Genomic DNA, 12,828 nt, shown 5'->3' with positions numbered 1-12,828 from the left:
CAATTTTAAAAATTACCCAAATTGATGTGAAAATTTTATGTTGTGTGTAATTGTAATATTCATAGTAATAGCAAATAGTGGCCATTAATGTTTGGAACAAGAGGACAAGGATTTTTTTTGTTTTGTTCATTTCTCTATCTGTGTCTGCAAAAATGCCTGGCCCATAAGACTCCCATAGCAGGATAATAGTAGGCCCTCAAACAAATTTGTTGAATGAATAAAGGAACGAATAAATAAATAACCATCCAGGATTGTGGCTCCATGCAGAATTTGGAGGTGTTCTTTCAACTGTATGTAAATTTCCATAAAAATATGAATTATTATCTAACGTTGATACATCCCAGGAATGGCGATTTTAAAAGTCTCTTCATCTCTGTGTATTTGCCAAATGTTAAAAATGATAGTGATAATGAAACAAATGAACCTGTGGTATAGGTGACTAGATTCCTGAATTTGTGTGTGTGTGTGTGTGTGTGTGTGTGTGTGTGTGTCATGCAAAACTAATTGTTTCTCAATGCATTAGTTTTCTAGTCAGAGGAATGTAATAAAAGATTGCTATAAAAGCTACAAACTGAATAAAACCAAGATTAGAATCAAATACAGCTTCAAGAAATGAGGTCATTAGTGATTACTATATTAGGATGGGGTCGGGACGCCTTGCTTCTGGCGTGTGCTCACCTGAATCTTTTCTTTCCAGGGCCCAACTACCCGAACCTGAAAGGAAAGCGTGATTTGGATGATACAAGGGGTAGGAGGAGAAAATGGAGTGCTGACTTCAACCTTCTCGGATCCCCCAAATCCTGTCTCTTTTCATGATGGGGAGAAAAAAAGCTAGAAGTTGGCTTGGATGGAAAATCAGTAGGGCTTTAATTTTGAAAACGTCTATAAAAAGTATGTGTTTTATTTAAAAAATAATAATAAAATTTTTAAAAATCCAAATATCTAAAGAACAGGGGAAAAGAGTATATAGCCAGAAATGAAAGACATTTTTGCCCCTAAAATTTATACCCAAGAGTTACTACTTTTATTTATTTCACAAAGAACCTAGGGGCAGGACAGGAATAAAGACACAAAGAAAGCCTCTTTTTAAAAAGTTTCTCACGTTAAAAAAAAGAAATTGCCATTAAAGCCAACATTTTCCCTCTTTGGCAAGACCTGAGTCCCCTGCTCTGAGCGTTGTCTCATCAAGGTGCCCTGACGGTTCATTATCTTTACTGCCAATTAGTAATAAATTACAAAGTGGGGAAAGGGGTTGGAATCATCCTAACCTGGAGGCAGGGCACCAGGCGGGGAGGCTTCCTCTTCATCTGAAATAAGAAAGAGGAATAAAAAGTTGAGGAGAAAAGACCTTCATCCCGAGTATCCTGAGAAAAGAGAAATCTGCAAAAGAAGAAGAGAAACTACACAAAACACTTAACTGATGACTAAGCCTTAGAAGACTTTCCACCTGAAAGACTAGACTTCAGGATTTAAGGCAAAAGAGAAAAATAAACAAATAAAAGGGTGAGAGAGTTGGGTAATCCCAATGAAAGTAGCTTTCAAAATGGTACTCTACGCAAACGTTTTATATAATTGTAAGCTAGGAAAAAAATTAATGCTAAAAATCTAACCCTGATGACATCAGCAATGGAGGTGGTTTTCGAGTTCTTATTTTGTAGCCAAAGTCACTGACAGCATAATTCATATACCGCATTCATTTGGACACAGACATGAAAGCATATGTTTTTATGTAATTTGAAAACTCAATACCCCCAGAAAACCTTATAATTAATTCCCCTTCTATATTTAGGTAACAAAAGTCAACATTAACTAGTATAAATCAATTTGTCATACTTACTAAGTTCACCAATAATTATTATAGGGACTTTATCTGTTTTTTCCCAAGATTATATTGGTGTTGGCCAATATAATTTGAAAAACATTTACCAATTTGTAAAATATTTACAAATATTTTATATATGTGTAAAATATTTACCCATTTGTAAAATTCAAAAGATGCCTTGTAGTGTTTGTGCAAAGACACTGAATACTCCCTTTTCTAAAATGTCTAAATTTCAAAGTGTCTTACATTTTAGATGCTTAAACAGGTATTTGGTGTTATCTGAACCTCTGCCTCTTCCCTCTCAAAGCATGAAGACTAGTGTTAGTGTAAATAATAATAATCTTTGTATTTAAAATATTAGAATAATTACGGGTTTCAAAATGTGAACTTAAATGACTATATAAAATAGGATACAGAAAACAAATGCACATGACTGTTAATTAAAAAGTGCTTTAAAAATTTCTGACAAGAGGTAAAAGGGCACAGGCATAACCTATTAGTATATTTACAACATATGTTATTTACTAGTCTGAAATTTCTTAAACTGTCAACCAGAGATATGTTTTGTTACTTTTTAACAAAATAACTAATGTAATATATAGAGAACCTTAATGTCATATCTTCAGAACCCAAGAGGCGATTCACTGGATACTGTGGGATTCGGGATTCTTCAGCGGAAGCTTTCTGTGGTCAAAGAAGCTTGCAAAACGCTAGGCTAAATAAAGTTAAATGCTTGTGTTTTATTGTATTGTTTGTGTGCTTTTACCGAAGGATATCTCAAAGCCATCAGTGTGCTCGTGTGTGTTGGCACTGGGGATGGAGATAAGAAGTGATACACTATTAACATTTCGCAAACTTAGTTCACATTTGAATCCTTTTCTCCTGGAATGTCCATTAACTTTCCACAAAATCTTGCATTTGGGGAAGTATAGGTATTTCTGAGCTCTTAGGGGAATTCTGTATTTCATAAGACTGCTAAACAATTAAAATTTTACATAACCAAAAATAAAATACCTTGCAATTTTTCTATTTTATTTGCCGTACATTTAACTCAGTATGTAGTATTTTATTCTTGACACCTATTTGAAGGCCTTTATTTACTAAACTATGTAAAGAATCTTGATCTAAAGTCCTGTAAAAATTCTTGAAAATGAAGTTTTAAAACTCAACCACACCCTAGAAAGGAGCTTCCTTTGTTATATATAAACTAGAAACTAGAACCATTTTTAGTCAGATGAACACTTCATTTTATACAGGTTTGGTGGTTGCTTTGTGCACAGTGCCTAATAAACCCTTGAGTTAATTGTTTAGAATGCAAAATGATTGGGAAAAGAGTGTTCACACACGTTCATAAAACTGAAGTGAAAAGAGAAGCCATTTTTTAAGCAAACATTTGATGGGTGAGTAGTTTCAAAGTCCACTAAATGTTAAGACTATGTGGGGGACATACACAACTATTTTAGACTATTAAGACAACAATATGAAAGCAGTGCTTCAAAGTATCATAAAAGATACTCTAGATGATCCAACATTATTTCCAAACAGTAATTACTTCTCAGTGGGCAATATTTGAGTCATTGTACATGCATTTTCATATTTACTGAAGTGCTAGAAAAATACAGTTGACGAGGGGCAACATTTATTGTTTCCCTTCTTTTAAATGTAGTTTTGGGAAGTTTCCTGGTGGCCTAGTGGTTAGGATTCTGGGCTTTCACTGCAGTGGCCTGCGTTCAATCCCTGGTCCGGGAACTGAGATCCTGCAAGCCGCATAGTATGCCCCAAATAAATAAATAAATACAAATTTTAAAAATAAATAGAAATAAAACAAAATGTTGATATTTAAATAAATACATAAATAAAAGTAGTTTTGGTCCTGGCATCCCCTTAGATTGGGAAATATAACTAAGATGTTGGGATTCTGACCCCAAATACCTGAAAAGTTGTCTGGTTGAATTTGGTTGAGTTGGTTAAGAATGAGAGGTTTAATTGTTCTTATTTACCATAGAAAAACAGGTTCTACTGCTAGGAGGGAAACTGAATATCCAAACCTTCTGGGTTATGCCTGATCCAACATCACATATATGAAAGGCATGGCATCATACAAAGAACATTTTCAAACAAAAAATAAAATATATGTCATATTTTCTTGTTTTCTATTTAAAAGTGACTACAGTGATGATGAAAACTTAAACATCTATTTTTGGCTCTTTAGAATACGGCCTACATGACACCACGGACTGAAAGCGACAGACTTATCTTCCCTAGCTATGTAGAAGGGAAATTTACCAAAATGTGTCTTTAAGTCATGGGAAAATAGCATTTATAAAACCATAAAAATGATTCTTTCAACACAGAAGTTCCCAATGAAGAACACCTGGAAAGTAGGGAAAGAACTTGGTCTCATATTACAAGCCTGGAATTTTTGGGGGGTCCACAGAAGGAAATCTGGAATGTGAGGGAGAGAACGCCAGAGACAGTGGAACGTATACATTCCTATAAATCTCCAAGTTCTCTTGGGCATAAAATAACTTCTACCTATGGCTGACTTAAATCGCCTTTTTAAATCAATTTTTAAAGTATACGTACTTGGGACAATTGTTGAGATTTTAGAATAAAGCATATAAAATTAAAATGTACTGTGAACAAACCTCAGTTAAATACTGATACAATACCTTGTTTGATGTAGACAAATTTATGAATTCCTCAAGCAGAGTAATCAGTTGTAGTAAGTATTGGCATATGTTACCAAAATAATAACAGCAACAAAAACAACCACATATAGAAGGCAATAACAAAAACAGCTAACATTAATTCAACATGTTGTGAGGCATTTGATTAATTTATCATATTTTCTGAATGAGAAGACACATGTCTCCATGCTTTGGTGCTTCTGAAATCAGGATTCATCTTACCATAAATACGTTTATTTAATGAGTTTTTTTCTCCCCCAAATCTATTAAATCAATGTTGTATTTTATAATCGTTGTGTTTTAAAATCGTGAAGTACAGTGATATTAATTTGTAACAAAGTTCATTACAAAGAAATCATGTAGTTGGAATACACAGGTAAAGCAGAGACATTTTAGTAGATGGTTGATTGTCTGATACCTAAAGGTAAAATGGCACAAAAATATTTTAGCATGCTATTAAGGAGCACCAAGATAAAGATACTGCAGATGTAAAGGGACCTAAATGAAGAAAAACCTTAATCATTCTTTTAATTAAAAAAAATCATAGCATGTAGGAGAAGTTCGCTGGAACTTCTGCTGATTCACTTCCTCATCTGACAACCACATTCATGCCAAAAGAATCTTCATCTCAAATTATGAGATCGTTAATACACACAGGGTTCATTCATGATAGTTTGTGGCAATGTTAGTGATGATGCCTGGGAAAAGAAAGTAAGTTTTTACTTCCATTGCAACAATTACCAAGGGCAGTAATTTTTCTGGAAGGAAAATAAAAAGAGGCAGTAACTATCCCAATTGGGCTTACCCAAAAATATACCGACTATAAACTGATAAATTACAAAATTAAAAATCAAAAATTGGGACTTCCCTGCGTGGCACAGTGGTGAAGAATCCGCCTGCCAGTGCAGGGGACACGGGTTCGAGCCCTGGTCCCGGAAGATCCACATGCCATGGAGCAACTAAGCCCACGCACCACAACTACAGAGCCTGCGCTCTAGAGCCCGCCAAGCCACAACTACTGAGCCTGCGTGCCTAGAGCCGGTGCTCCCCAACAAGAGAAGCCCCCGCTTGCCGCAACTAGAGAAAGCCCACACGCAGCAACAAAGACACAACGCGACCAAAAATAAAAAAAAATAATTAATTAAAAAAAAGTCATCTTTAAAAATAAGTAAAAAATAAAATAAAAATAAAAATTTATGTATTAGAATTTAGGCATTAAAATGAGCACTGATCTTCAAAGTATTCTCTGATTCTAATGCCGCTAGTTCACAGGGAACCACTAGTAGGACCAGTTTTGAAACATCCCACAGGGCTAATTGTTAAGGCATAGAAGAGACTCAGTCTCATTATCCTGTGTTCACACATATGGTGTTGGTTGATCAAGAAAAAAGGTATGATCCCACTTGAGCACCCACATTATTCTCCACCCATGGCCCTCCATGACAATTGTCTGCTTCCAAAGCTGAAATGCACTGTCCTCTGCTGATAGTTGTTCTCCACTCTAAAGTCCCCTAAAGTTGGCTCTAGGAGGGCAGGACCCAGCACCCAGACCTGCCCCTGGCATTTAGCCAACACTCAGTGAATACTTGAGATGAATAAATGAACATTAGAATAGAAGGCAGATCTTTGGCTCCATTGAAGGTATAGAAAATTCTCTATACTTAGCTTTCCATTGAATTGCCACCTGTGATTATTCTGGAAGAATTCTAAGCCACAGCAGCATTATTTTTTCAAGGACATTATCTCTCAGTATGATCACTCTGAAAGGGATTTGCATATCTAAATTCTCATGTTGCTGTTTGGTTAAACCCATTTCTTTATTGTCATCTCTGTCATTTCAACTCCAAGACAAAGTGGGCAGTATTAGAGAACAGGATACCTGGATGGACAAGTCCAGAGGCAAACAAGCAAATAATAAACTCCTTCCTGAGAAATCAGCTGTTTACCAGAAACTCTCAGTAAATGTGAAAAGTTGGCAAATCTAACCACAAACACTACGTGTAAGATTGATATCAGAACCAAACAACATTCTGTGGCTACAAACAAATTTTCAGAACATTTCCAGCCTGTCACAGAATGATTCAGTCAATCTGGGAAAGATATTGAGGCTGCATGGCTATGAATGGTGTTCTTAAGAGTGAGAGTCTTGGAGCTATTAATTGAATATATGTCAACTAATTCGATAGGGCACTAACTAAAGTGCTGAAAATGTTCTATCCAGCCGTGACCATTTTCAATAGCATTAAGTGAGCTGATCTTACAATATACAGCACTGGCATCCCATTCCAAACCTTATTGACTAACAGTATGCATGGGATGTTCATCCTCCTGCCCAGCAAATGGAAATGAAAATCTATCTAGATTACCATTGTCTGTACGATGAGCAGCTAAGCCAGCATGGAAATTCAATCGATCACTCATTCTACAGGTATTTATTAGGAGATCACCATATGCAGCTCTCTGCCAGCTGCTGGAAGAAATGAGATAAGGAGCCCAAAGAGTGTTAAGACACAGTGCCTGACCCTCACAAAGCTTACAACATGTTAGGAAAAGGAGTGAAACATTAATATGGGATTAAGTGAAGGAAAGGGTGATTTTATGACAGAAGCAATCAGTCCAAGAAAAAGCAGGAGGAAGAAAGGGAAGTGAAAGTGCGTTAGGATGCTCAGGGGAAAGATGCACAAAGGAGTGACACTTGACTTGAACGGTTCTGTAAATTTCATTTTTCTTTCTTTCTTCTTCCTCTTCTTTTTTTTTAATACATTAATTTTCTTTCAAAAAAACACACAATTAGATAGACTGAAGGTTGGGGGAGGGTGGAGGACAGGGATTCTAGTGTAAGCTGGAGGGCAGCTCTGCTGCACCTGTCAATCTTGTTTATGCTGATGCAAGAATTCTTTCTCAACCAGGGCTATTCATAATAGCAATGACTAGTGTGTCTACTTTTCACTTGGGTATTTTCTTTGAAACTTCCCTGTCCTTGATGAAAGTAAGTAATGGTTGAAGGGGATTGTATATTTAGAAATAACTTCCACCACCTACCTTCTTTATTTAGGGATGTCACTTTCTATCCTAAATTGATGTGCTTTCTAGGCATGTAGAGCAAATACATACGTGGCAGTTTATGTACCTGGGCACATGACTGCATGTGGCCATGCCCTTGTTTCACTTCTGCAAATGTCAGGGAAAAAATGCTACTAATTTCAGGATGACTTTCTTGGTCATCTGACCTTGCTCTTTCATCATATCGTGTTCTGTGTAAGGAAAAGGGTTTTTGTTGATTGGTAGACTGGTTGGTTGGTTGATTTTAACTTACAGAAAGCCATTTTCGCATTTAAGCATACAAATATAATATGATTTTCAGATTAAGGGTCAGGCGCAGGCTTTGTTTAAACTTTTGACAGTTTGCCTTCTGGGATTACATCATCTGCTCTGTTGGTTAGGCCTTACAGCCTGGTCCAAGCACCTTTCCAAATTTGGAAACAGAGGTGTATGCCATCAGCCTTGTAAAGGAGAATGTTGTAATAAGTTCAGCCAGGATGTCCAAACCTCCTTGAACCCATCTCATGGAAGGAGTTCTAGGAGTTTGCACTGTTTGCATTCCATATGCAAATAACCTTCAGACTGTGGCCCATGTGACCAGGATTAGCATTCATGTTACTATTCACGGAGCCACTGAAGGTCAAGGACAAAGTAAGTACACTAACACTATGTGTTCATTTATAAGAGTTGTAAGTTCAAGTTAGCTGAGGAAAAGTGGTCCAATGTACTGAAAAAAAAAAGTATTTTACTAATATATAGAAGACAAAAATATCATAGGAATTAGTTAATGAAATATGACATAGTAAGAACAAAGAGATACTTAACATGCTTTTGAGTGGTGTCCAGAAAAAAAGAGAAAGGTCTTATTGTAGTCAAGAAATCATGGGTTATTCCAGAATCTAAACTATGTTACTCAGTGCACAAATAAAAAATAAATTTTTTAAATGATGATACAAACATACAAAGCAAAATTATCAGGTCTACCTCTGTGAAAACTTTCTTCTATAGAAGACTAATGCTCCTTTACTTAAGACAAATGGTCAGTAGTGACAATGACTTCCTCCGTGGGGAGACAAAGGAATTAGTATTTCATGGATCCATGAAAAAGTGTATGATAAAGGTTATTCATTTTCTAAAACTGGACTACCTCCATATAAAGTGAAAATAGAATAATAGGACAGAAACAAATGTTTCCAATTCAATAAGGAATAACGTGACATTTGCTTAAGATTATATTGTCCCTCTATATAAATCATTATATAAATCTCCATGAACACAAATGTTACAAAATGAGATGCTAGTTTTCAAAATTACTAGTGAAACCTGGAACCGTTTACACAGTAACATGAAAACATTAAATTAAAAAAAATCTGGGTAATTAAGATAATTTTCCAAATTGGTGTAATCCCAAGAAGACCAGACACCTCTTTTCCTTCACATGCACATGGGAACTTGGAAACTACAAATAAATTTGCTGGCATCTCAACAACTGCTTGTGCTATTTTTATCATTGTTGTTTTTCTTTTAAAAATGTAATGAAAACTGATCAAAGCACCATTCGTCATTATGCTGATTGGGTTATGCAGATAAGATGCAAAGGAAGAACCCTAATACACACTGATGAAAGATAATGCAGAGGAATTCTATGGGGCCTCCATGGCAATCATTACTGAGCTCTTTCTGCTTCTAACTTTGGTGAATTCAGCCTCACTTTCCCTCCCTCCAACTCACCTTTTGCTGGTGAAGTTCCGGCCTGCTTCTCTTTATTTGGTTCTGTGTGGAAAGTACAAACACATTTTTAAAAGTATCTTAAAGAAAGCATTTTATTGTGTGATGAGCAACAGGGTGGAGGTGGGGAGAGAGGAAATTAATAACAGAACAGAGCACAAATGATGCTATATCCTCCTTTATTATGCTACACGTGAATTACAAATTGGGGAATTATAATGTAGAGTCACGTTAAACTTAATAAAAGTAGTTAACAAATCTGATCATTTTGGGGAAAAGTATACATGGAAACACGTAACAGATTTTGTTAAAATAGCTTAGCTATGCTGGGAACCTATTATAACATGCTGGTATGGAAATAGTATAAAATATAGATCACTTCATTTTAGATCCCAACAAGGGACAACTTCTTTTTTTTTTAACTCATTCTTTTTTTTTCATTTATTTATTTTTTTATTTTTGGCTGCGTTGGGTCTTCATTGCTGCACACGGGCTTTTCTCTAGTTGCGGTGAGCGGGGGCTACTTTTCTTTGGGTGCGCAGGCTTCTCATTGCGGTGGCTTCTCTTGTTGCGGTGCGTGGGCTCTAGGTGCACGGGCTTCAGTAGTTGTGGCTCACTAGCTCTAGAGTGCAGGCTCAGCAGTTGTGGCGCACGGGCTTAGTTGCTCCGCGGCATGTGGGATCTTCCCGGACCGGGGCTCGAACCCGTGTGCCCTGCATTGGCAGGCAGATTCTTAACCACTGCGCCACCAGGGAAACCCTGACATCTGAATCTTAATGAATTAATATGGATAATTTTAGCAGACTTTGGAAGAAGACTTGTTTTAGGGACAGGAGATCAGTATTGTATAATGAATATGAAACGTGGCGTAACAAGGGAAACTTTATAGTGGCCCAATGACAGCTGCTGCTCTGAAGAGCAGAAGGGAAAGGTTATGTCAGTAATGGCCTGCAGGGTCTCAGTGACCTCAGTGCTGGCAAAAAATAAATCTGTATGTGCAAGGAGAAAACACACCAAAGAAGTTCCTAAGAAGAATGTCACACATCTTACATGGGTTTGAAAGAAAACTAAACTGGAACTTGTCCCTGTTTGAACGAACATGGCACTGAGCCTGTTTCATTTATTTTAACACACAGCAGTACTCTTCTTTACTATGGAAGGATTTTGAGTGTGTGAATCTAGTATTCTTAGCTGGACGGAGGGGATTCCTCTGAGCAGTTAGATTTCTCAAACTGCCCTCCCGAAAATAATCTCTAAAGCAGAAGAGCGTCATATCCTCTTATAAATTTCCATGCAAAAATACCAGCAACTGAAGCCTTATTCAATTCCTGTTTTCACCCAGGCTGGACGGGTCTATGGTGACCTCCTAGCCCTTGGCTTCACACCACATTGTCAATTCAACTAACCTGCATTAAGTCACATACCGCCTTGTGAGGTTCTTACGGCGGTGTCTGATGTTTCAATATTGTGTTTGTATCTTACTTAATTGTTCTCTGTGCTGTATTTCATTTCCTACTTGGCTGTAAGCAAACTGAATACAGGGAAATATTTCCTATTTAGAATTCCTCGACTACATCTGGTAGAGTACGTTTGCATCTAGCTATCAATAAGTATCTGATAGGTAGCTCTGTATCCTTCTGAAGGGTTAGAGTAGAGGTGTACACATGGCAAATACCCTGTGAATAATACTTGAATGGATGCCAGTTTCTCATCTTGTTTAGGAGGAAGAGTGACGAGAGAGGGCACTTTGGTGTCTTCGTGGAAAATGCATGTAATTTTGGTTGCCCCCACCTGGGGGGCTGAGCAGACAAATGGTTCTGGAGATTCCACTTGGGCTTGCCATTCTTTTTTTAAATTTCTGGCTGCATTGGGTCTTCATTGCTGCATGCAGGCTTTCTCTAGTTGCGGCGAGCAGGGGCTGCTCTTCGTTGCAGTGCGTGGGCTTCTCTTGTTGTGGAGCACAGGCTCTAGGCATGCAGGCTTCAGTAGGTGCATCACACGGGCTCAGTAGTTGCGGCACATGGACCCTAGAGCATGTGGGCTTCAGTATTTGTGGCACGCGGGCTTAGTAGTTGTGGCATGCGGGCTCAGTAGTTGTGGCGCGCGGGCTCAGTAGTTGTGGCGCATGGGCTTAGTTGCTCCGCGGCACGTGGGATCTTCCTAGACCAGGGCTCAAACCCGTGTCCCCTGCATTGGCAGGCAGATTCTTAACCACTGCACCACCAGGGAAGTCCTGGGCTTGCCATTCTTCTAATCCTGTTCTCTTCCTTAGGTGTTGGTGGATATAAAAGCAGGCTTTACCTGTCGTGTTGCTGGGCACTACCTCTACCTGCCAAGGAGTTCCCTGGAACTCTTTATTGCTTGCTTTTCTGTTGCCCCCTGCTGGACAACAGGGTACAAGGACTGGAGAAGTTGTCGCTGATGTTCAGCCTTGGAGGCCACCAAACCTTCCTGGGAACTCCTCTAGGAGTTTCTGGAGGTGCTTGATGGTGACATAGTTCAAGTAAGGAAAGGGCCGCTCATCTTCCAGGACTGAGGTAGGATCACCCCACTCTCACAAGAAAGATGTGGGCTTTGTTTGCCTTTAGTTATGTGTGAAAAATCACTGTGAATCCTTCAGCCCCTTGGACACTCAGCCTCCACAATGCTAAAGCATGGGCGTAACAACAACTTTGGCATAACTTCAAAGGTCTTATAAGTATATGACGTGCCATCCAAGTCAGATTAACATAAGAAAGTTATATAAACACAAGGTATGGTTATTATTACAAACCTATAAGAACTGTGGTCATCCAACTTCTCCATGGGAGTTGGGTTAAAGTTCACAGCCTCAATGGAGGCCAACTCGTGCTGGGATGGATGTTCCGTATTTGCGGCCCAAACATATAAGGCCATGTTTTTACTCACCTTCCCGGGGTGGAGCTGGTGCTGGGGCCAGCACTTCATTTTCTGGAAATGTAAAGAGTAATGGAAGTGTTAGTCTCATTTATCCTGAGAAAAGATATTTTCCACAGCCCCAGGCTCTGTTCATCCCCAGGCAGCCATCTTCTCTGGACTGATGAGAAGAAAAGCATCAACTCAACACACGCTGCCTTTTGGTGTATGGTGTGAGGTGAGGATCTAAATGTGGTTTGAAGATATGTGGACTTCCAGGAGGGGCAGAGTTTAGTGACGGACAGAGCGCAGGTAAAATGGGCGTGCAGACGTCCTTCCACTTAGTTATCCCCTCCGGCAGCAGGCGGGGCATTTAATGCATTGAGCCTGTTTCCCTTTTTTGGAAAAATGGACACAACACCTATCTCATATGCATAGGGTTGCTGTGAGGACGAAATGAGACACAGCGAGTACCAAGCACGTCCCTTAGAGCCTAAGGTGCTCTGTAAATGAGACCCCAATTTCCCCAGAGTGTAAGGACAGTGCAGCATCTCTGACACCATCCTGCCCTCATGAGACATACTTTCTGAATGATGATGAGACCAAAGTCCTCTGGCTTTGCAGTGTTTCCTTTTATTACAAAGCATATCACTGTTCAGAACCACTATGCTG

The 12,828-nt window shown here is 38.5% G+C and overlaps 1 protein-coding gene across 5 annotated transcripts in view; it reads right to left on the bottom strand.

Moving 5' to 3' along the window:
- The window catches only part of MYBPC1 (myosin binding protein C1), a 95,712-nt gene that overhangs the window by 66,057 nt on the left and 16,827 nt on the right, over positions 1-12,828 (bottom strand). For 2 of the 5 annotated variants that reach the window (XM_049694716.1, XM_049694717.1), the window contains exons 2-5: positions 12,190-12,231; positions 9,286-9,327; positions 1,269-1,307; positions 679-714 (exon numbers count right to left, since the gene is read on the bottom strand). The exons of 1 other annotated variant lie outside the window; for it this stretch is intronic. In XM_049694716.1, the coding sequence (XP_049550673.1) occupies positions 679-714; positions 1,269-1,307; positions 9,286-9,327; positions 12,190-12,231 (159 nt within the window). The remainder of the gene's footprint in view (positions 1-678; positions 715-1,268; positions 1,308-9,285; positions 9,328-12,189; positions 12,232-12,828) is intronic. 2 more of the 5 variants (XM_049694718.1, XM_049694719.1) reach the window with 2 other exon arrangements.

This window comes from Orcinus orca, chromosome 11 (genome assembly GCF_937001465.1).
Source record: "Orcinus orca chromosome 11, mOrcOrc1.1, whole genome shotgun sequence".
Classification (NCBI taxonomy): Eukaryota; Metazoa; Chordata; class Mammalia; order Artiodactyla; family Delphinidae; genus Orcinus; species Orcinus orca.
The sequence above is the reverse complement of the archived record's forward strand: the minus strand, read 5'-3'. Positions and strand labels throughout refer to the sequence as shown.